The 25,034-nt window shown below is 31.4% G+C and overlaps 2 protein-coding genes across 4 annotated transcripts; one reads left to right on the plus strand and one right to left on the minus strand.

The window, feature by feature from the left end:
- Positions 1–2,748: 2,748 nt before the first annotated feature.
- Positions 2,749–5,761, plus strand: LOC129285135 (ras-related protein RABB1c). 3 transcript variants are annotated; one of them, XM_054920694.1, is made up of 7 exons: positions 2,749–2,820; positions 2,943–3,093; positions 3,720–3,859; positions 4,319–4,401; positions 4,840–5,044; positions 5,202–5,270; positions 5,447–5,761. In XM_054920694.1, exons 2-7 carry the CDS (start codon positions 3,048–3,050, stop codon positions 5,537–5,539), a joined length of 636 nt encoding a protein of 211 aa, XP_054776669.1. In that variant the 5' UTR covers positions 2,749–2,820; positions 2,943–3,047; the 3' UTR covers positions 5,540–5,761. The 3 variants fall into 3 exon arrangements, with proteins under 3 accessions (XP_054776669.1, XP_054776670.1, XP_054776668.1); XM_054920695.1 differs by having other exon boundaries at positions 2,778–2,845; XM_054920693.1 differs by having other exon boundaries at positions 2,784–3,093.
- A 7,296-nt stretch (positions 5,762–13,057) lies between these two features.
- LOC129286039 (subtilisin-like protease SBT5.4) lies at positions 13,058–19,520 on the minus strand. Its single transcript, XM_054922081.1, is given in 11 exon segments — positions 13,058–13,602; positions 14,291–14,504; positions 14,603–14,966; positions 15,080–15,174; positions 15,268–15,510; positions 15,512–15,833; positions 18,314–18,425; positions 18,547–18,717; positions 18,978–19,085; positions 19,207–19,321; positions 19,437–19,520. Coding segments are annotated over 11 exon segments (2,373 nt in total).
- Positions 19,521–25,034: the final 5,514 nt, after the last annotated feature.

Consider the following 25,034-nt stretch of genomic DNA (forward strand, 5'->3'; position numbering starts at 1 on the left):
GATCAAATCACAAATTGCTTAATTCAACTCTTTTCATGAAAATGACCAAATTTTAGGCTAGGCTGGAATCCTGTCAGGTCAATCATTTGTGCAACCCTACCCATATCTTTTTGTGTATTATATAAATGCATAAACTTATGAAAAATCACGCTATTTATGAGTCACTACTCCTGTCTAATAACCTGCTAGTTTTGATAATAAGAAATACCCCTCTCTATCTTTATTATAAGATATTTTTAACTATTTTATTAAAATCAATGAATAACAGTTAACTCATTAAATATGTTTTCAGATGATTTTTTTTTCAACCTTACCCCTATTAAAAATGGAAAGAGAAAAGTAAACAGTATATGATGAGTTATATAATTAAATTTATAATAAAACTAAAATAAAAAATAATAATGAATAACTTTCCATGTATCCTATATTGAGAATAAAAAAAAATCCTCCTAGAGCATGGGGGAGCATGAGAGCAGCTTTATTTTTTATTTTTTGAAACTTTTATTTACTCGGTTTGCTTTGGTGAGATATGAAAATGAATTTTTTTAATTCTTACACAAGGTAAATGACATCACATGCACATCGTACATGATGAAGTCATCAACAGGTGACAACTTTTTTAAGGCCTGAATTGGTCCTTAGGAGGCTTGAGGTTATCAAATCCTTGGTAATAATATGGGAACAAGCAAAACAACCCTTCATGTCATTTTAGGCCGAACAAAGTAGTAATGGACCACCTCAATTTCCACTGTTTCACTACAATTCTATGCATATTACCAATGCGTTTGAGGTGGCGCTGCGCTATATATATATATATATATAAATATCTTAAAATACAATTTTGGTATACTTTTTTTTATCCCAAAACACATTCTAAGGGATTTTTTTTATAATACATCAACGTCTTTTTATTAAAATCAATCGTATTTTAGACATAATCAAATATTAAATATAAACACATCCTGTATCATCAGATTATAAGAATTTAGTCATTTCTATTAGACCCAACTCTTATTAATTAAATTATTGATAATGTGAAGCACTTTTTTATGGGCTCCTATTTAAATTGTTGGAGTAGTTACAAACTAAATTAAACAAGGATATTTATACTTTTGACTGGCCTTAGATTTTGAATTAATTACACTCACAACACTCTTGTTTCTATTGGGTTTTAGTTTGATTAATTCTTTACACTCCATTAATTTGTTTTTAAATACAAGTTTGGCGTTTATACTTTGTCCTTGTTGCAAGGTTCCTCAACTTGAAAATATATCAAGATGTACAAGCAATGACAGAAGCAAATATGCGCATAAAGATGACCTGATGATCATTACATACTTAGGCATACAAAAACACAAGACTACGAATTTAAATAGAAACAAATTCCCCTGATTTGATGTGACCACACAATCATGATGTAATTTAACTGGCAATATAAGCACATATAATAGGGTAAAATTAAACATATTTTTAAAATTTTATAAACCTGTCTCCACTTTATTCAAAATCTAAAAATTTACCATAATCATACGGAGCAATTCAATTCAATTTTATAAGGAAATAAAGAATGCACACACGAGCACACAAAAGTGAGCTTACATCCACATTCAGTATTCAACTCTATGATCTCCTCCTATATCCTCTTGCATCTCAAATAAATAATTCATGGTTGAACTAACTTATTTTTTTTTATTAATATTGTTTTACTCATTTCTCATTGGATTTTTTTATATTTTTTTAACGTATATTATATATATTAAAAAAATTAATCACAAAACGATAAGGTTGTCGGCGGCGGAGGAGATCTCAGCTACTATATTAATTAATCATGGTTTAACAATATCCTCATTAATGACAATCATGAATATAGTGTTTAGGGTGTCAAACATAGAATAGACAAAAGAAGCTTGCATAAAATATATAATCATTATTATGCAGTTGGCAAAAAAATATTATCATGCCAATAGAATATATAATCCCACAACTTTTTCCTAATCATCCCGCCTTTTATCTTGTTTTAGCCTACTGCCTAAATTAGTTTTTTTTTACTTATTTTTTTAATGAATATAGACAAATTAAATATTGAATGTCGACACCTAATTTTTTATTTTAACTATGCCACCTTTTTTGTTTTCTACCTTTTTCCGATCCTCTCATCATGAACTTTCTCGAACAGTATTGATCCCACGAGCGTGCCTTATATTTTAGCAATTATTATGCATATTAGCTATTTAAAAATATTTTGATTTTAATTGATAATATATCTCATCCCAATATGCACAATTTCATGTTACTCCGGTGGTCATCATATATTTAACACTCACTAAAAGAGATAAGTATATTATATACATATCTAATATTCATTAGATATAATATAAAATTTATTTGAAGTGATATGATAATATTATGAGTATGCGATAAAAACTTATTTCAATATCTTTTTGTATCATCTTATTTCAAACTTTCGAAAAACATAAGTTCATAAATTAATTCTGATTGAGTCAATTAGAATAGATCGATTTCTTCAGGAAAGGTAAATAATTCAAACTCCTTTGGATAAAAAATCACATTGAGGTTTATCTTAATTAAGCCGGTCAGTGTTTGAATATGGTTATTAGATAATCAGTAATTATATAAAATAATTAATTTTTAAATTATCACTTTTGGGCCTTTGCTCGGAAAAGCCCAAACTGGAAGGCGGTGGTTGTGGGGCGGGGGGAGAACGTGGGCCATGAATTCGCACTTCGTACAGCATATTATTGAAGATGAGTATGACAAGCGGAACGGAAAGTGTACAGAAGTTGGAATCGGAACGGAAACGTATTTGCCTCTCTGGAAATTGCTTGTGAAGTTTCTATTTGATTTTGACTCTCTCTCTCTTTGCCTGCTTTCCATTCAATTCTTTCCTTCTTCTGATTGCTTTATAATCATACCTCTTCCAGGGGTTTTCTGTATATGTTTGATGTTGTTTTCTTAGAAAGAGCTATTGAATTGGAAAGATCTGAACTTCGAGTTTTAGCGCTTCACCCATATCGCGAATACAAAGAATGTCATACGCTTACCTCTTCAAATACATCATCATCGGCGATACCGGTAATTTCTCTCTCCCCTTTTTTCAAAAAAATTATTTTTAATTTCGATTAATTTCAGTCCCTAGAAAATTTGGGTTTGAGAATTAGTTTGCTTGGCAATCGGATTAGTGTTGCTTTTTGATCTGGGGTTGCTTATTTTCATAAGTTAAGTCCTAAGCCCATTGTCTTTTATAACTCGCTTGATGGAATTATTGGTGAATCATGTTAATGACTTTCCTGGTAGTTTCGGATTGTCTACTTCATGAAGAATTCTAGAAGCCGTCCACTTTATTTCGAGGTTATACATGGAATTTGATATATCTCTTCTTTCTTGTTTTTCCTACTGATGATTGAACGATGGTTTTGACAAAGATGCTAGACTCAAAAGATTTGGTTCTGTTTCTTCACCTTAACGTCCTCCATAACATGGCTTTAAAGAATATTTGCTGCGATGTCGAAAACTTTTGTATTCCGTACATCATCGGACACTTCAGTGCTTTTTGTAGTATCTATTGCTGCAATATGTTCTTTGTTGCGGTTCTCCTTTTTATTTATATTGTAATTTTAACTGTAACTGGAACTGTAATCAGAAAATTAGTTCATGACTTTATCTATTGGAGAACGAGCCGCGATTTTGTTCCCCTGCAGGTGTAGGGAAGTCATGCCTTCTACTTCAATTCACTGACAAACGCTTTCAGCCTGTCCATGACTTAACCATTGGTGTTGAATTTGGCGCCAGGATGATTACAATTGATAATAAGCCAATCAAGTTGCAAATATGGGATACGGTTTGTTTCCCCTTTCCTATACCTGGACTTGATCCTAACTCCTGAGTAGTATAATCAGTTGTGATATTTTAAATGAGTATATTCTGTTTGGGGATCTTATTCACTGTCTTTAGATAATTTATGTGGTTGGAGATGATGATCTCATCTCATCTTATTAATTATTATATGTTGATCAGTGGTTGCCATAGTAGCTAGGAATAAATATTGAGTAGGAAGGCATAGGGGTAGCCGTATCTTATTGTGATTGAAGCATTTTTGTCTGTTCTAACTTTGTTGATCATGACATGTTTGTTCCCGTGACCATCTGCTGCAGTGTCTGAGTGGATGCTCTTACTAATTGAAACATAATAATATATTTTGATCAAATCCTTGAATTTGAATTATTATGCTAGGCATGTTTTAGTGTGTCCTTCATTTGTGTTAGGTTTTATGGTACTGAGTGTGATTGTAATGTGTCAGGCTGGTCAAGAATCTTTCAGGTCTATTACAAGGTCTTACTACAGGGGAGCTGCCGGCGCACTTCTTGTCTATGATATTACAAGGTATCTTCAAACTTGAAGTTTTCTCACAATTTACTTGTACAATGAGTGATTTTTAATTTTGCTTTGTGGAATGGATGAATATATCTGGAGTTATTGAGGGAGGGGTAAAATAACAATGGTTTTAGTTATTGTTTTTGGAGATTTCATGGTCGTCTGTAAGGGAGGGCTGATTTGTCAATCATCTATATTTCTGGACTCTGGGATTTTCACTACTAATGTTGTTTGAGATTAATTTTAGTGAAGTCAGTATCATTTAAGGTATTTTAATTGCAGGAGATTAGTGTCATATTTAGCACATGCTAAATTTGATTGGGCTAGGAAAAGTGTTGATATTTTGTTGATTCATGCATCTTTGTGCAGTTTTTATTTTGATATTTTGTTTATTAGTGATTACACGTTAGCCAATGTGAAAGTTTCTGACCTTTGTCTTATCAATAGGAGGGAGACATTTAACCACTTGGCTAGCTGGTTGGAAGATGCAAGGCAGCATGCGAATGCAAATATGACCATTATGTTAATTGGCAATAAGTGTGATCTTGCTCACAGAAGGGCAGTGAGCACTGAGGAAGGCGAACAGTTTGCTAAAGAGCATGGGTTAATCTTCATGGAGGCTTCAGCAAAAACGGCCCAGAATGTTGAAGAGGTCAAAATTCTTGTTATACTTGTGTTTGTTGAAAGCTGAAATCCTGAAACCCCCATCCTCCTCCCCTAAAAGGGGGGGGGGGGGGTCGCACAAAAAGGTTGAATTTTGGGTCATCTTAATCGATCAAAGCTTTCTGATGTAACCTGTCCTCATGCAGGCATTCATAAAAACAGCTGCAACCATATATAAGAAGATTCAGGATGGTGTTTTTGACGTATCAAACGAGGTTAGTGAGTGACTCTCATTTTTGCCATCTATAATGGAAATTTCACAACATTCTGAAAAACAGAGGATCGGCCTCTTTTTCATTTTCTTTATCTTACAAATCTGAGGATTTATGTGAATAATGATTTTGAAGTAAACTAAATTATCCAATATTGATGACCTATTATATGGTTGCAGTCTTATGGAATAAAAGTGGGATATGGTGGAATTCCCGGACCATCTGGAGGCAGGGATGGCTCGTCTTCACAGGGTGGAGCCTGCTGCAGTTGAAGTGGAACATAACCTATTTGCTCCTTATTTGCATTCTCTTGTGGTTTTTTGATTGTTTTATAATTTGGGTCTGGACATTGATAAAGTGAGGAATGGTATGATATAATATGGGCTGAACCAATCTACTTGGTGCAATTGATTGATTAGTTATTTCTGTATTCTTAGACATGTTGGTAAAGAATTGTTCGTTTATTGAAATATAAGCGTGATGTTTCTCTCTTCTGAATCTGGATAAACTTGCGAGTCCTGGATTTTGCTGCCCCAGAGCCATGTCACTGAATGACTGGGCTGTTCTGTTCATTGAAAATTGCATTAAGGTGCAGAAAGAAAAAAAAAATATCTTTCCCGTGAGCTTCTGGTAACCTTACACCAACAAATTATATATATATATCCATTAACTTTATAAAAGTAGATAACCTTTCCCAATATGTTAAAATAGCCTGACATTTACCATTAAATTCTGCCTTTATAACTTTACAGATTATGAAAGGTTGATATTTTTTATAAAATTAATGGGTATTCAAGTATCGTTGTTGACTTATAGATGCTAAAAGCTCTTAAATAAAAAAAAATTAAATATTTTTACAGCTTAATCATTAAAATTTGTGTTGTGACCTCCCTGACAGGAGTAAGTTGTGAGAGGAGTGAGTGAGATTCTTGCACGTAGCATCGTTTGCGCGCGCACATCTAATCTGCAAAACTTAGTATTTATTGGTGCTGGAGATACAAACCCAGAGTCGTCTGACCTTGGACAAAGACCGATAAATGCATTCCATGTCTCAGCAGCAAGATAGGCTGCAACTAAAATAAAAAAATAAAAAGAATTTTCCTTCATTTGGCTGGCAAGAATCTATTTTCTTAAGAAACCAAATTTCATCAAATTGATGGAAATTAGCTTCCTACCGCCCCGGAAAGGAAAATCTGAATTTCTGTGGGAAGCCAAGTTTGATGACCAAAATATCTACTTTCTATTTTCAAATTTCCACCCCGCATTTCCATCGTCAATGATCAAACACATTCCCTTTCTTCTCTCTAGACGTCAGAAAAATTTCTTCTCTCTAGACGTCAGAAAAATCATAGAACCCACATCGCCTCCTCACCTCCATCAAATCTTTGGAGAGGGGATAAGAAGTATTCTGATGGTAGGAATTTTTTTGAATTTTTAGAAGAAAATGTATGGTAATAATTTTTAAGTATTGATGAAATCAAATAACTATAATTGAAATACTCATTAATTAAATAGATTTATGTCACTCACCAAATCTAAATTCCATTGACAACATCCTATGATGATGAACTCTAATGCCTGCCAACAAATGTTTTTAAATGTTTAATTTGGCATCCTTAACTCATTTATTAACATCAGAAAATTCTCAATAGTTTTGTACAAGTGGCAATCATCAAATGTTTGAAACAAAACCCCAAAAAACAACCACTACATGAATGATGCCTTAGTTTCATACATCATACAAAAAAGTATAGAGCACCAACAACATTCCAATAAGTTGCGTGTTTCCACTAGACGTGCAAGCATGTACTATGCATGCATGCTATGTGAACACTCTAAGCTCACCAGCCTCTTTATACATATATAAGTTGCTCAATGCATGATATGGTCAGGTAGTGGCAAATTAAAGTAAGCTTATAATCAAAGAAAATGGCAGGAGCTGGTTCCATGATTGGGGTAGCAGCAGCTATTATGGTGACGTTTTCTGTGATGATGACATCAAGCTCTGAATCAGACGATACTTCCTATGAGTTTTGCGGTGAGGAATTTGATGATGATAGTATTGTGTAATGTTATCATTACTTCACAGGATCTGAACCCAAGCCTGATCATAGCTGTTGTTTTTGGTTCAGGGAGAGATCCGACAGCTTTCCTCAAGATTATCTGATAGTGATAACTATATGCCAATGCCTTAAGGTATTCGGCGACGTGTATAATCCTAATCTCCAACTCAACATTTCTCAAGCCTGTTCTTCTCCCATCCCTTTCCCTAACACTAATTTCACACTTCGTCCTATTAGTGCTAATAATTGCACCAAGTAAGCGTTCCTTAGCTTTCCCCGTGTTTGATTTGCTCTAAGTTTCTACCAGTAGTAATTAACCATATATAGAATGTGTTATAGCAGATACTGATCAATCTAGTCTAATTATTATTTTGAATAAAACAATTGCTACATGCATATGCGACTACCTTAGTCAACGAAATCTGTGTTGTCAAAGTGTTCAGATATTATTATTATTCTTATTTTGAGATGGGACCAGATTCTATGCTCATCTCAAGGATCAGCATCATGTGCTCATTCTTAACATGAGATCAAGACCATTCAGATTTTAATCTAGATGGTCCAAATTTAATATATTATTAGATATTATATTTATTAAAATAAAAATTTATAAAAATTATAAAAAATAATTTTAATAAGTTTTTTATTTACTCTAGTCTCACTACTATAAAATAAACTTTTCATGTCACATTTCTAGTCATTTTCACGTCACAATTGAAGGGGACATCATACTGAGCGACTTAGAATAATGGCTTATCCACATCGTAAATGCCTACGACGTGAAATATCATAAACTACGTCCCCTTTAATAATAGGTGAGGTGGCTTCTACAAAATTCATGTCCCCCCTTATAGTTGGTGGACGTGGTTTATAAAGAAGCCACATCCCCCTCTAGTAAGAGAGACGTGGTTTCTCATTGCCTAGTTCATAGATTGAGAAACCACATCCCTCTTGATATAAGGGGACGTGGTTTCTCATCTGAATTCACAAATCACGTCCCTTTCTATCTATAGGGGGACATGGTTTTTAAATTTTTTTATATATAATTTGCATTTATTATACAACTAAAATAGAATTTGCCAAAATATGTCATGGAAATAGCCAATTCATACAGTGAAAGTCTAATAAATAGCAATTTATTTACAATCATTTATATACTATCACAACAAAATACACTAAATGTAATGGAAAAACAAAACGATTGCACCTATAATTATATAATTATAAAATTATCTAAAATAATAAGTACATACTTTCATGGATTCAAACAAAATTTAAGCATCATAATATTATATACATCATGTAAAACTAAAATTAATTGATCACATTCTTAGGTCAAAACAAAAATTACATTCTTGCGTGGAGACCTGGTCAAGAAAATAAAAAAACAAGGAAAAAAAATACCTAGAGAGAAGAGAAGAGGTCCTTAGTCGTGAGTGACTGGGCTTCTTTATCCACAAAGCTACCGAGAGAAATAGAGGCAATGAGGAAGCTGGGAGATAAGAGATAGAGAGCGAGGGAGGGAGCTGAGAGATGAGAGACAGAGACAGGGAGAGCTGAGAGAGAGAGTGATGGAGGGAGCTAAGAAAAGAGAGATAGAAAAAGAAATGAAGAAGCTAAGATGAGAGAGGGAACTATAAGAGAGGGAGTTGAGACGGAGACAGAGAAAAGAGATGAGAGAGCTGAGACAAGAGAGGGAGCTGGGAGGGAGACAGAGACAGAGCACAGGGAGCTGACACACTAATTTTAAAAAATAAAAAAGTGAGTATGCACGAAGTCCAAAATTTTAACATATTATATATCCCCCTCCTAGAAGGGGGACGTGAATTTGAGAATCCAAATCTCCCAGAGGGGACAGGGAAGTGGATTTAAGAATCCACGTCCCCCTCTCAGTTAAGGGACGTGGATTCTTAGGGGAGGGGGACGTGGATTCTAAAGAATTTACTTCACCTAGCTTATGAGAGATGTAAATTCTTAAATTTACTTCCCTCTCTTATTTGTGTGACATTGATTTATTTTTTTTTAAGTCTCATTTTTAAAATGGGACATGAATTAGGGTAATAGAAAAATCTTTTTGTAGTAATGTCTAGATTTAATTTAACAGATCAAATTTAATATTAAATTTTTTATCATTGATGCATATTGATTATCTAGATGCATTCTACATGGTCCTGAACCGTATAAAATAAATCTGAATAATCAATATACATTAATTATAAAAATTTTAATATTAAATTTGATCCTTTAAATTAAATCTAGTCCAGATTAAATAATTTTCATAATTTTTTATTTTAATAAATATAATATATGATAATATAATAGTACTTTAAATTTGGACCATTCAAATTAAGATCTAAATCTCATCCTAAGGATGAGCACCACTTGCTCATACTTAGGATAAGTAAGAAAACTGAATTCATTTTGAGATTTCTACTCCTGTGTTGCTTTGCCATTCACATCTCTCTCTCACACACACAAAATATCAACTATTGAATCACTACTATAAAAAAAACCACTTTTATGATGCATTTTAACGTTGATTATGTTAAAAACCATGGTAAAAAAAAAGTTGTGGTAGAACTATAAATAAATAATAAACATTTAACATTGGTTGTAAACAAAATTGATGTTAAATGATATATAACCAACGTGGTAAATTTAAAAAAAATAGAAAAAATGTCCTAACTTTCAACGTGGATTATATCAAAACCGATGTTGAAAGTTTATATAAAATAAAAAAAAATTTACAAACCAGCATGGAAAGAAGAAACCACATCGATTCTTTAGAAGAACTGGCGTGCTTTCCTCTAAATATTTGCCCTCCAGTTTGTATTCCCCTCATTCATTCAGTGCGGTTTTTTTTTTTTTTTTTCATTTCCCTTTCTCTCCAATCATGCTCTACCATTGCCGTGCTACTTCGACCACCGATCGTCGTCCACGCCGTTAGAGTTGCTATCCATCGTTGCCCATGTCATCGCTGTTTTTGCACTTTGTGGGTTTTTCAATATAATGTTTTCTTCATTTCTTTTGGTGAGTCTCCTCATCCTCCCCATTTCTCCATTTTCTAATTTCTTCTTCCCAATTTCCACATTTTCTCCAATATTCCTTCCACTTTATTTATGAGTTTTCTCAATTTTCTAATATTTTTCTTCTTCATTATAGGTGGGTAGTTTTTATTTTCTTCTTCTTCTATCATATTTGTTGTTTGTGGGTCTCCATTACTGTTGCTTCAAGTGGCTGCATTTCTTCCTACTTGGATTTTAGGTAAGTTATACAAAGTGTTTTTCTTCTATTTTTTTCATTGATTTCAGAAATTTTAATTAATTTTGGTATTTGTATATTTGATTTTTTTGCTTCAAGTTTGCATTTTTGTTTTCTATTGAGCTTTTATGCAGAATTTACAATGTTGGAGAATTATTATACATATTTCCCATGGATAATTAATTTTTAATTGTGGCTATTGAAATTTTGGTGATTGCTGAAATTTTGGGATGTCCTCCTTTAAGGGAAAATCTTGCCAATTTTTTTTTAAATTCTATAAATTGATAAACAAATTTGTATTTGTTTATAAATTATTTTGTGTTTGTTTCTTTTAAATTGTTAAGTGTTTATAAATGGTTTAATTTTATAATAATTAGGATTTTTAATTTCATTGTTGTTGAGATTGAGAGTTGATTTTTATTTTTATTAAAATTTTGGAAGGTCCTCTTTTAAAGGAAACCTCTACTGAAATTTTTTATAGTAAGTTAAAAAAAATTAAATACAATATTTTTATGTATATTAATTAGGTAATTAAAAAATGGACTGTAGTTGGATAAATGTTAGAAGAAAAAGTAAAAAAATATGAGAACGAGTTGAAATATTTTTTGAATTTGCTAAAAAGAATGTTCCTCATAAAAATAGACTATATTTTTACCCATGTGTGAAATATTTAAATGGGAGTCGACTGAACATTGATGAAATAAGAGAGCATTTGCTTTGTAATGAGATAAATTTGATAGAACATAATAGTTTTTAATTTTGTTGATTATTTTAGTTTTTAATCAATCTCACCTTGTTTCCAACAAATATATGTATATATACATATATATGGAGGATTTTAAAGGAGATGATGATGCCACTAGTTTACCTAATAAGAAAAGGGGTAGAGGTCTTATAAAGCTGAGAGGATTGGCTATACATCATGGAACTGTTGAGAGATTGCATGTTGAACTTAGTTTGGATTTGGTTCTACTTGGCGTTGAGGGAGATTACTTTATTAGCTTCATTAGCCTTCAAGCTTGTAGCAAAATTATTGTTCTGTACAAAGAATGGAGACAAATACTACAAGCTATTAAGAATCAAGCTTGGCTAGAAATTTTGGTAAGTACCGTTAACTTTTAGTATTGTTATTTTTATAATATTTTTTAAAAATTTTAACTTATTTAAAACTTAATTATTTTGTAGTTAACCTATGATATTTCTCTTACCACTAAGATGAAGAGGCATTGACTAAAGAATGTTTGTGAGCATCGGAAGGATTTTAAGTCAGCACTGACTAGAGATTATGTTCATACAAATTGAAAGAAGGCGAGTCATGATCCATGTTAAGAGTATAATTTTCTCAATGAAGACATTTGGGGATAGTTTGTGGTATCTCGAAATGATCCTAAATTCTGAGTAAGTATAAGGCTTAACCAATGTGCAAAGTTCTATTTCCATGATAGAATTTTTGATGATCCCTTTTAAACCGATATAAAAAATTTAAAATAGCTGTAAAAAGTGCTTCTCGCAATAGCGAATTCAACTTTTTTTTGGTAGAATTAAATTGAACTATTTTAATTTACTCATTAACACTAATACACTTATAAAAACATCTGCTATGCCTTGTGAAAACTTTCAAGAGAGATCACTCTTATAACATTTATGTGTTGATTAATTTACTTAGAATAATAAAGGGAAGCTTTAGGGAGTAAAATGCATTTGATAGTTGATATAATTATTCAAATTTAATTGATAGATGAATAATGTCAAAATTTATTCGAAAGGTATATTATAAAACAATATAATATATAAAAACACGGTAATATATATTCCCTACTATCCTTATTATAAGCACCTTTTCAAAGAGATGTATGATCTTTATGTAGTTAGTTAATTTTTTAAAATATTACCTCTATTTAAATTTATTAACTTTGAAAAAGAATGTAATGCAACTCTTTATACTATTAAAAAAAAAAGGAAAGAATATAATACAACTATGGGATTTTTTTATTTAAATGATTAAAATTAAAAATTTGTTTTATTTTTAAATAAAATTAATAACTTAACCACACTTTTTTCAATTCAATAATGTGATTGAATTGAAAGTAACTTCTAATTAAAAAAAAACAGAATTACAGGTTCAACCCGACACGTTAGTTAAATTTGCTTGTCAAAATTGAAGGGCTAAACCCGCCTGAACCTATTTTAAAAAAACAATGGGTCGGCCATACAGGCTAGCCTACTCTAATTTCACAAACAATGCACGAATCTAGAAAAAATGTGATAAACTCTATTTTTTTGACCGTGTAACGTAAAACATAATCTGTGTCACTTCGTGGCATAGTTACCCGAATTACCAAGTCCAGGAAAGAAGATTGCTTAAATAAATAATGAGAAATATATATGCATTTTATTAACAATTCTACATGAAGCGACAAGTCTATTGCCTGGGACATGAGTTGCTACTGATTAAACATTCTAAATCTAAACTTTAACACCACCAACAGTTATAGGACTCCTCACAAAATGCTTTCCATCAGACCAAATCAACATTCCAAAAACAGTGTCAAGACCATGACTCTTAACTTGAATTGTCAAAGTAAAGCTTTTCTCTTCACCGAGCTTCTCGAATTTCAAGTTCTTGGGCTGCACATTAATGGCCAGACCAGGAGGCGAGAGGACTCGAGCCACGTACGTCGCTGGCGAGCCAACGTTCTTGAGGGTCCTGGTCACATTGACTAAGCCATAGAGAACAGGGACAGTCACTGAAGGGTAATTGAAGTTGAGAATATCGTAGGAATAAGGACACTTGCAAGGAGCATCATAGAAGAGTCTTAGGTCTTTGGCAGTGTAGTTAAGGCCACACATGAGATCCAGATAGTCCTTCACGGTTGAGTCATAGACCAAGCCAGGATCAATGGCTTTGTTCGGCCTTATGTGTCCTGAGCCATAGTCAAAAGGGGTTGCCTTCTTCATGGCCTCGTCGTCACTTGCAAGCATTGGATGACCAGTGCTGTCCCTTGCCTTTGCTGTCAAAACAATATTCTATCAATAGCAATATAAATAGAGTCAACCTTATTAATTAGTAAGTGCTATGCACACACACACATACTCCTTCAATCCTTATTACGAAACACCTTTTAGGAGAGATGGACCTTTATATATATATATATATATATATATATATTTGGTGGGGTATTAATTATATTTTTTCAATATTACAATGTAAATTTAAAATTTTTTGATTTAAATATGGGTGAAATTGAAAGTTTACTTTTTTTTTCACACAAAATTAATGATTTAACCACCTCATTTTTTGCTCAGTGAAGTAATTAGAGATGCCTTACAATGGGAATAATAGTGCAATTTTGGAAATATGTTTTGACCTCTTGGGAATAAAACAGAAAGATAAATGAGAAAATAAATCTCAGGTCCTGCACAAATAATCTAAATATCGAAAAGTCCCGTAAAATTACAAAATTATTCTGAAGTCACATATCTTTTGTTGAAGTTATCAATTACCATTGGATAGTTGTTAATTATTATTGTTTGGTTGTCAACTCTACTAACAACTATATCCAGCAGTAAACTTCAATCAAACTGACAATTTCATTAAAAGGCATGAAACTTCCCAGTAATTTTATAATTTCATAAGACTTTTTTGTGTTTCGGTTTTTTATGTGGGAATTGAAAGTGATGTAGCCAAGATAAATATACCAGATGTCATGATGGCAGATTTAACAGCAGCAGGACTCCATTCTGGGTGAAGTGTTCTGAGAAGTCCGACAACTCCAGAAACATGAGGACAAGACATAGAAGTTCCAGACAGAATGGTATAAGGAACACTTCGATTATCAAATGAAAATATGGTCGGGGCAACGGCTGGTGAATATGCAGCCAGAATGTTCACCCCGGGAGCAGTAATATCAGGCTATACGAAAAGGGGTAAAACCAAAAGTTACTATAAGACATACAAATTAAAGGAGAAAAACAAACATGTTACTTGTACGAAGATATAAATTAATTAACCTTGAGAATCTCTGGTACGAATGAGCTTGGTCCTCTGGAGGAGAAAGATGCTACTGCTGGAGAAGGCTTCAAATTGAACACATCTGAGGGTGGATAAATAGTGGCCACAGGATTTTTGGTTGATTGAAGGTAAGAAAGCAAAGCAAGAGTGTCTTGGTATTTGATATTTGCTGCTGGAAGCATATACATATCAGGTTCAATGTCGTCAAGCTTATCACTGAGAATCATTCCTGCAGCACCAGCTCGAAACGCCTCATACCCCTTCTCCACTCTCGATGCTGTACTAGAATCAACACCGCTCATGCAAACCAAGATCTTGCCCTCCACTTTCTTCGGATCTATCGTTCCTTCTAAACACAAATTCCTACACACAATAACGTACAGAGACGTTCATTACTAATGATACATACAAGGAAACGTAGCATGCCTTTGACTGCAGAATATCACAGAGGAAACAGTTGGTGAAATAATTCTCACGCATCATTAATAGTTGAATTGTCCCTTCTTGCATTGGCACTAGCAATGATCGGGTAAAACTTGTCCTGTGGTAATGATTCAGAAAGGCTCGCCCCCTGATATTAACACATCGGTGAACAAGAGAGTAGAAGAAAAGTGAGAAAAATATTAGTGAGAGAAAAGAAAAGCGCGCGCGCGCGCGCGCGCACCACCAAGATCTTTCCATTCTGGAGTTGAACTCGAGCTTGGAAGTCTCTGTCTATGGTGCTAGCAGCTACTGTGAAAACCCAAGGTGCAATATTGGTGACGAATGGACGGGAAGGACCGTCGTTTCCGGTCGAACAGACGACATTAACGCCATTCTTGTAGGCATGAAAAGCGCCGATAGAGAAAATATCACCGAGGTAAGTGGAAGGGAAGCCTCCAAGAGAGACGGAAATGACATCGACGCCCGTCGTGGATGGCCATATCGATCGCTGCGAGTATATCGGAATCGTGGCAGCTGCCAGAATGTAACACCGGCGGCCAGCAGACCTTGTAGGTGGCGAGTCTGGCCAAAGGAGAACCGCCGGAGGCAGTGCCGTTGGCTAAGTGACCGAACATGTTGGCGCGGTGAACGGAGTTGCCTCCGGCTGTCGAGAGAGTGTGAGAGCCATGGCCGTCGTAATCTCTGGGAGTGTGAATCTGAGTCTGGTTCAGTACGGCATTGGGGCTTCCGGCACCAGAAGGATCAGCTAGATAACCCTTGTTGAAATACCTCGCTCCTATCAGCTTCCTGTATTAATAATCCAAGCGTTCCATGTATTGAATGCATATCAATTATCAGTTATCAAATATATCATACAACTTGTTGATTATGATGATGATGATGTAACTTGATGAGAAATAGAAGAACAAAGAAAATCGTATACAGAGGAAATATGATTTTTAGATATGACTAGAGTGTGGATTCCATGCGTTACAGACCCATTTAAACGATATAGGCAGAAGTTTTTAAGACTTATGAATTGTGATTGCATTTTTTTATAAGATATAGTTTTTATTTTTAAATATTTGTCACTGTATTCATTTCACTTCAACTACTTCACCTTATAATTCTTACAATATAATAAACTTTTTTTCCTTTTATTTTATATTAATTACATTTTCTTCTATTCTATTTTTAAAATTAAATGGGTAATTATTTTCCAAAGTTTAAATAGACAAGTTAGCTGAAATAATATTTCAAAAAAAAAATTTGCCAGATATTTTGAAATATAATCTGGCAAATAATATTTCAAAACTAGTATGTATGAAGAAAAACTTAATGAATTAGGTAGTTGAAATAACGGGATGAATTGATCAATTATAATTTACATTTATTTTACTTTATATTTTATTAATTTTAATAAAATATTGTTTAAAATTCGTATTTAAATATTAACATGCTTAATTCTTAAAAAAAAATTAAAATTGGGGAGGGATGGAGGGGGGAGGGATAATTAGATTATGTGGTCAAGTTAATAATTTTAATTTTAAAAAAATAATTAATAAAATTAAGTATCATTTTAAAATTTTTAAAAGAATACTTTTAATGATGTTAAAAATAGACTGAAACATAAGTTTTTTTTTTTGGATAGATAAAGCAAAACCATAGGCAAGTTAGCTTATCTTATCTCTCCTTCTTTCTCTATCTCTTGTTAGTATGTTCTGCAACTTATTTGGTGCAATACTGATACGGTAGAAGCCATTCATAATAGATAATTCTTTCTTGGCTAAGAGATTCATTGCTTGATTTGTCTCCCTATGCACATGCCTCATAACAACTTCCTAATCATGAGCTATTAGAGTTTTAGCCTCAGTGATTATGCCAGCATCCCAATGATCTTTATTAATCTCCATGTCCAGTAATGAAATTACTTCAAAAGATTCAGATTCTAGAATAACATGCTGACAGCTCATATCTTAAGTAGTCTTTAACCCATGTACGCAAGCCCATAGCTCCGTAGTCAAGTTATCTTCTCCATCTAGTTTGTGAATGAAGCCAAAAATGAAGTTCCCATCAAATCCTCTTATAAGTCCACCGCATGCACCGATCTGTGAAATATAAGCGTATGCATCGTCTATATTTACCTTAACCCATCCATTCCTCGATGCTACCCATCTCATATCTTCCTTTGTTCTAGGTAGCATATTATTTGTATTGCACAGTAAGGTATTCTAGGCTTCCTTCATGCACCTTATTATTGCATGGGAACTTCCAATAATAGTCTCATTACTGACTTTTTTCTGTCCAAATACAAAGAGGTTCTATCTCTTCTAGATCTACCAACTAACCACACCAAAGAAAGCACTCCACTTGCTCCCCAACCCATGTTGGTTAGAGATATTCCACCACAACCATTTAGTGAGCTCCATATCTTTAAATTGTCTCCAAACTGATAGATGGATCACACTCATCCACAATAATTTAGTTTGATGACAATCACGAAGCACATGGAGTAAGGTTTCAAGTTCCATATGGCAACATGGGCATATGTCATTTGAACTCATTCCACACTTACATCTCAAAACATTGGTAAGAAGTCTTCTTTGAGAGGCTAACCACAAGAAGGTTTTGCACCGTTGTAGGACATTCATTTTCCATATATTCTTCCACAATTTGAACCAAACCAACAGAGGCAGTCATAAGCAAAGACTTGACAATAAACACACCATTTCAATCCTATTTCCATTGAGTATTACTCGACCCTATATCCTCAAGCCTTGTCTTCACTGTCTCCCACATTGCCTTAATACTTGACCATATATTCAATCCTAGCCACTTTATGTCAATTTTAGGAACTAAATCATCTTCACACCTGTATTTGCTTTGAACAACTCTGATCCAAAACTCATCCTTTTTCTTCACCAGACTCCATCCCAACTTCATGAAAAGAGATTGATTTTGAAGTCTAGCGTGTCTTATTCCTAGTCCACCCAACTTTTTTGACTTACACACCTCATCCCATGTGACAAAAAGTACCTTCTGCCTACCCACCATTCCAGCCCATAAAAAGGTTCATTACACTAAAACATAAGTTTTGGAAACAAAAGAAATGCATGTGTAATTTTACCAAAATTAAAGGGATGTGATGTCAATTTATATATTTTACTCTAATTGATCATATGACCCGGTCATAGTTATGCATAAATAAGTATTTCATGTGATAATTAATCCGATAATTGTGATAGATGCATGTGGAGAGTGTTGGAAAATGAGGTTTTAACTAATACCTATTGCAACGAAAACCTAAGGGGTCTTTATCACCATCGCAAGCTCCTTTCCATTTTGAAGGAATGGGTCCCATTCCCTCATCAGAAAAACTTTGAGATTCAGGCCAAACACCTGCAATACCAATTTCATAACTTGACCTATTAATTAATTAATTAATTAATTTGTATATCTAATTAATCCTTAAGAAGCTTCAATATTATAATGATAATTTAATTAATACACACACACACACACACCCCAGTGTCGATATTTGCAATGATAGTGTCAGCACCAAATCTAGCCCTCTTGAAGGTGGAACCTCGCAGAGCTACACCATTAGAATCTGTCTGTAACATGAATTCCCACGAACGAGTTGTGTGTAATTTCCTTCCTTTGCTTTCCAATACTTTCAACACTTTTGGATCTCCTGTGTTTCACAGATACAATAATAATAAATCCATGAAAATTATCTGTTGTTGGTATTAATTACAATGTACAGTACCAATTATTTGTTCTTGCTTTAATCTGTAGAACAATTTAGATTTCAGACCGATTAATTCTTTAACCTAATAAATTAATTATAAGAACTGAGTTGTATTAAATTAAATTCAATAATTGAATCATAGGTGAGAGAAAGTTCTGGGATTAACACTTTAACAGGTAGTATATTATTTCTTCGAGTACATGCAAAAATTCTTACTTTGGATTCAGCAGCTACATTTTCTTCCATAACGGCTGCAAAGCCATTGATGAATCTTGTATAAGAGTACATCATTGCTTCTTTTGCCACCGCTTTTGAACTACACGTAAGTACCATTTATGAAAAGTTAATTACCTCATAATTAAAATAAGATAATAACTAGTAAGAAGCAAAATATTAAAATATAATTAGTTAATTATAAATAATAAAAACAATACCCTCCCAAAAAAGATCCAAGAAGTTGATGATGAGATTCTGTAACTCGGTCAAAATCAGCATCTGTTGCTTCTGGACCGTGCGAATGAGATCCCAAATACACTATGTAAGACTATTCATGAAGGAAATATGAGAAAATTAATTAATAAACATATTAAAAAATTATTGCATTAAAAATTAAAAAAAATGAGAACTTGATATAACAAACTTAATAAATTGGTAGTTACATTTCTGATGGCAAAAGTGGGTGCTTGAATGAATGAAAAGAGAATGAATGTGAAGAAGAAAATGGAATGCTTTGCAAGTGCCATTTCGAGTTTACAAAACTACTCATCAGATGAAACAGAAATATAATGTCTATTTATATAAGAGATCAAAACATAGATCATAACAAATTAGCATGAAATTCTCACGAAAGTACTTTTATTTTTAATATACGAGTATTATGTTAAAATGAGAGAAATTAATCTGCTAAATGTATGTGAGAGATTTTAGCCGCTTGAGTCTCATTTGGAATATAGCCTTCATCGTTAGCATAGGCATTCAGATATTAGCAATTTTTTTTTTTCACAGTTTTTTTTTGGCCAAAAAAAGAGCCAATTTTTATTCACAGCTGAAACAGTCTTGCACGGGTGTACCATTTATTTAAAAAAAGGAAAAACATTTTTACCCATGATTCATAGATAGCTTTGATAAGATTAATTTCTCTTTTTCAACAAATTTCCAGAAATATAGGAGAAAAGTCATCGTATTCATTTCTTACTTCATTACAAAAAGGCAATACAAGTATAAGAAAGTAATGAATATTAATATATATTAAATTTATACTCCCTCCATCCCTCAATATAATGTATTTTTAATCAAATCCTACATACTAATAAAAGTTTGTTATTTAATTGAACTCACATGAAAATATAATAATTTTTCAGTTTTACTCCTAATAATATCATAATTAATATTATAATAGTGATACGAAAAACCTATATTTAATGATCTATTTCATTTTTTAAGAAAAGGGTAAAATTATTGTCATCTCTTATATTTAGAGATAAAATAAATTTTTTAAAAATATCTTATATATAAGGACGGAGGGAATATATTTATTTTCAGGCCAAACATTATATTGAATTTATTGGGGTGCTGCGCAATTATAAACAGTAAAGATTATTTACTAAATTCCGTGTAATACATAGGATTTATTTCTTGTTGCAATAAAATAACTCAGATAACCTTTTTTACTTATTAATTAACCAGTAATGTTAAAGACTTGAAAATTAATTTACCTAATAAATAGACAAACAATTTTATCTCTCAACTCTCAAGTATACTTTCATTATAATTGTCCTTAAATTGTTTCTATAATTTTTAAAAATAACAAAATCTAACTTCTTATTAAATCTTATTTTTTTTTCACAGCTTTTCAACAATTAAATTAAAATAAGATTCCTTCCATCTCATGCTTTATTGATCATTAGTCATTACCATTATTTTGTGATTATTTTTTATGAAAATATTCTGTATATCAAACCATTTTTTCAATTAAAAAAGTTTAAATGCTGAATATTTACCTACTTTTGTTTTACTTTTTGGAAACATTATCATTACATTACGGGCCAACATCCAAAATTGGTGGACCATTTGCATTTGCACCCTCCTGTAAGCCATGCCGCAGGCTTTGTCCCAGACCCGGCCATTTGAATTCAAAACACGCTGCAATTATATAATATAATAATATTTTTTTTATCTCAAATTATAAAACACTTTTAAATAAAATTTTATATATTAATAAATTTTATTAAATATACTCAATAATTTTATATTTTCAAAATAAAAATTTAAACTTTCAAAAACACTCATCATTTAATATATTACAAAGAGAAAGAATGAAAATTAATTATAGAGAGAGAAAAGGTAACATTAAAATGAGTGCATTTAATGAAGTCTTAATTTATTCAATGTGTCTTATATTTTTAAAATAAATTTTTTTTTTTAAAATACTCTATAATTTAAGACGAAGAGAATATATAACAATACTACTAGAAAATGGCCCAATTTATAAGGTAACGAAAATTTTTTTTATCCTATTTATGACTTTCCCTTCTCAATTTATAAAACTTTTTTTTTTTGCAAAATTACACATACCATTGAAATTCATAAATACAATTTACAATTAATCTTAATTAATTTTTCTATAAACTTCCATAAAAATACCTTTTATTAATGAGAGAGAGGGAAAAAAATTTATTTAGGGAGTGAAATAATGAGGGTTAATATTAGAACAATCATTATTAATAAAATTTTATTTTTAAAAACGTCCTATATTTTGAAACAGTGAATCACTTTCAAAAAAAATATCTTATAAAATGGGAGAGATGCATTATAAGGTATGTGATTGACTTTTTATCATAAGCTTCCTCTTTTATCCTATTAAATATTGGTGAGATAAATCATTTTTAATGTATTTTTATATTTAATAGGAATAAAATATGAAACTTATTAATTTTCTAGAGAGAATTAATGAGTTATAAATTTTTTCTAAATACAAACATATTAAAAGTGACTTATAAATAAAATTAAAGAGAGGAAGGCCTTGTTTTGTCAACAATGTTTTGGGAACAGTTTTTTTGAAAACAAAAAATATATTTAATAACGTATTTTCAAAAAGCATTTTGAAAAAAAGATATTGTTTTGTAGAACAGAAAAAATAAAAATATCTTTTACATGTTCTAAGATTATTATTCTGAAGAATAAAGGAGAATGAAAAAAACTTATTTTTATTTTTTTGTTCTCATAATATACTCTACAAAACATTAGTTTTTAAAATAATAAAATAATAATTTCAAGCCGGCCCTAAGTAGTTATTCAACAATTATTTTCTGTTTTATTTTTATTGATTACAGTAATGCTTTGTGTTTAATATGATTGTACATTGCAGGAATAATATGATTACAACAATGCTTCGGAAAGACTGACAAAATGAGAAACCATAAGAATGTTCATAACTTCATATAACTCCTAATTACTTTGATATTTAATATTTCATCCATCCTAATTTATAAAATATTTTTAAATAAAATCACACATACTAATAAAGCTCATAAATATGCTCTATAATTTTTTTAAATAAAAATATAAACTTTCAAAAATATCATTCATTTAATACTCCATTTAAAGAAAGATGATATAATATGAAGGATTTTTTTATATTTTGAGACACTAAATCTCTCTAAAAGTATCTTATAAATGAGGACAGAAGTAATATAAGGCAAACTCAACTAACTTCGTATGTGTTAAAAAATAATAATTATATTCCTAAAATTTTTAAAAATATGTAACTTTTCAGTTTTATCATCTTTACACATTATATCTTTGTCTAGGAATTCAAATTAAACCATAATATATAAACAAGGGATAAAATTAAAAAAAATACTATAATTTTGCATTATATTAAAGACAGAAAAATTCAAAATTTACCTTATTAAGAATAGAAAGGAGTAGTTAAATTATATGAAGGATCATTTGAACGTTAGCCATTGTTAGAGGCTGGTAATTTATATTCAGAGAGTAAAACAATATTGTTACACACATTGAATCTGCGGAAATATTGAGAAGATAACAAGTTGTTGGCTTAAAAACAAAAAGAAAAATAAAACCTTCACTAACTCATGATTAATATATACAGATAATCCAAATTAACAAACTAGTTTAATCTATCCGATAGATACTGCACAAGATTTATAATTATATTACATTTGTGATGGTGATTGAGTTAAGCGAGAGGTTGATGTGATGATCCAATGTTTGTCCATATTTGATCCATCTTCAGTTAATCAGTTCTGAGAGCTTTCAAACTCAGCAAACATACACTGCAACTCTGGCCTCGTCTTATTCACTGGTGTTGGCCTCGTCTGCAGATATCACATTATAACTTCAGGGACCCTTTGATTTTAATTTATTTAATTAATTTATCATCTAATTACTTTAATGCCGTTTCATTTACTTCAGACATAATCATTAAAGTTGAATCATTAACATAGGAAAAAGGGATTTCCACAGATCATGGCTTTCACTCGATGGTACCGGATACTTTAGACGTAATAGGTTTGAACTTTGAACTGATAAAGATGGAAATTGTGATCATGAGTAACATGCTCACCCAACAGCTGGCTGCATATGAATGTGTCATGATTTAATTTGGATAAACTAAAAATTCTTTAATTGTGAATATTTATTTGTGATTTAATTTTGGATAAACTAAAAAAATGCAGTAGTTGAGAGGCATGTTGGTTTGTGCTAATTCGTTAGACCTGGATTGCAAGGAATTCATGTTTACGTTTTTTTTTTTGAAATGTTATTAATTAAGATTAATATTCGCCGGCAAGTTCCATTGGAAAGGCTATAAGGTAATTTAAAAAAAAAAATTATTGGACTAAGGACATTGAGGTTAAATAAAATAGCTCGATATGCTTTAAGTTGAAGTCTAAATTTTATTCTTTGACCACAAAAGTTTAAATTTTATTTTAAAGTTATTTAAATATCACTACTATAAAAAATAGCCTTTTACATCAGTTAAAACAGAACAAGCATTAAAAATAAGGTGGTGGTATTTTTATAAATAAATTAAAGTTTTAAGAGACTTTTTATGCCAGTTATAATTATAACAGGAGTAAAAAGTATAACTAATGACAATTTTATAAATAAGGTTAAATTTAAAAAGATTTTTCACACTTGTTATAATTTTAACCAGTGTACAAAGATAGATAAAAATTAATCCTTTCAAAATTCAAAAATTTCTCATTAATGATCTTTCCTCTCCTCTCCTAGGGTTCTTCTTGTTGTGAGGATTCGGTGCCTCTCCTTGTGAGAGTTCTCATCTCTCAACTCCTCTTGGCCTATCACTCGCTTATTGCAGTTTGATTGTGGCACTTGCCCTTTCTACGCCTCCTCTTTCTGCATCGGTTTTAGAATATGTGTAAAAGGCCTTTTTCAATCAGTGTAAAAAATATTTTTTGTAGTAGCATATGAATTACTTCATTTGATACCATTTATAAGTCATTGCTGTTTGTGTCATAAAAGTCAAGAGAAATTTCAAAATTTATTGACTCTGTAAAAAAATTAATAAATTTTTAATTTTACTCATATTAAATATACATACTTAAATAATATATTTTAGAATTTACCAATAATTGATGGTAAATAAAAGTAAAAATTTGTACAAAAAAGTTGATGTCATAATTATAAATAAGACAAAAAAAATCCTTCAGAGAAAAGAATAATTAATTCCTCCAACCTCTATTATCGGACACTTTCTAAAAATATTATTTAGTTTTTAATACAAGGCACTTGATATTATATAATTAATTTTTTTAAAAATTATTTTTATTTAAATTTATTAATATATTATGAGAGAGAATAAAGTAGAAACTTAAAATTTTTAATTTAAATAAGAGTAAAATTAAAAATTAATTATATTTTTAAATAAAATTAATAAATTAATCACATTTTTTAATTTTAATGATGTAGTTAGAGCTGCTGTATTTTTTTTAAAAAAAAAAGGGAAAGAGAGTACCAAACACAGTGGTTGTTGAAAGGGCAAAAAAAACAGAAAGATGAATCACAAGGTGAGTGCCAAGCTGGCTTAATTGCACCAATTTATTGGGACTTCAATAACGAGGGATTAATTTCCATGTGAATTCTCTATTATTGACTCGAATGATTTTTTAAATAAAAGTGTAAAAAATAATAAGAGAAAAACGCGCGCACAGACTGTGAATGATTCACCATAAGAACCAAAAAAATAATTTATAAAAAATATTAGTGGGTCA

This window comes from Prosopis cineraria, unplaced genomic scaffold, assembly GCF_029017545.1.
Source record: "Prosopis cineraria cultivar Desert tree isolate PC_DT_omini unplaced genomic scaffold, ASM2901754v1 PC11, whole genome shotgun sequence".
NCBI lineage: Eukaryota > Viridiplantae > Streptophyta > Magnoliopsida > Fabales > Fabaceae > Prosopis > Prosopis cineraria.

What these genes read in the sequence shown, in the direction of transcription:
- LOC129285135 (XM_054920694.1), top strand. Translation starts at nt 3,048, where the DNA reads ATGTCATACGCTTACCTCTTCAAATACATCATCATCGGCGATACCG. An exon ending in AGTTGCAAATATGGGATACG is followed by an intron (nt 3,860 to 4,318) that starts GTTTGTTTCCCC and finishes GTAATGTGTCAG; the next exon opens with GCTGGTCAAGAATCTTTCAG. An exon ending in CTTGTCTATGATATTACAAG is followed by an intron (nt 4,402 to 4,839) that starts GTATCTTCAAAC and finishes TCTTATCAATAG; the next exon opens with GAGGGAGACATTTAACCACT.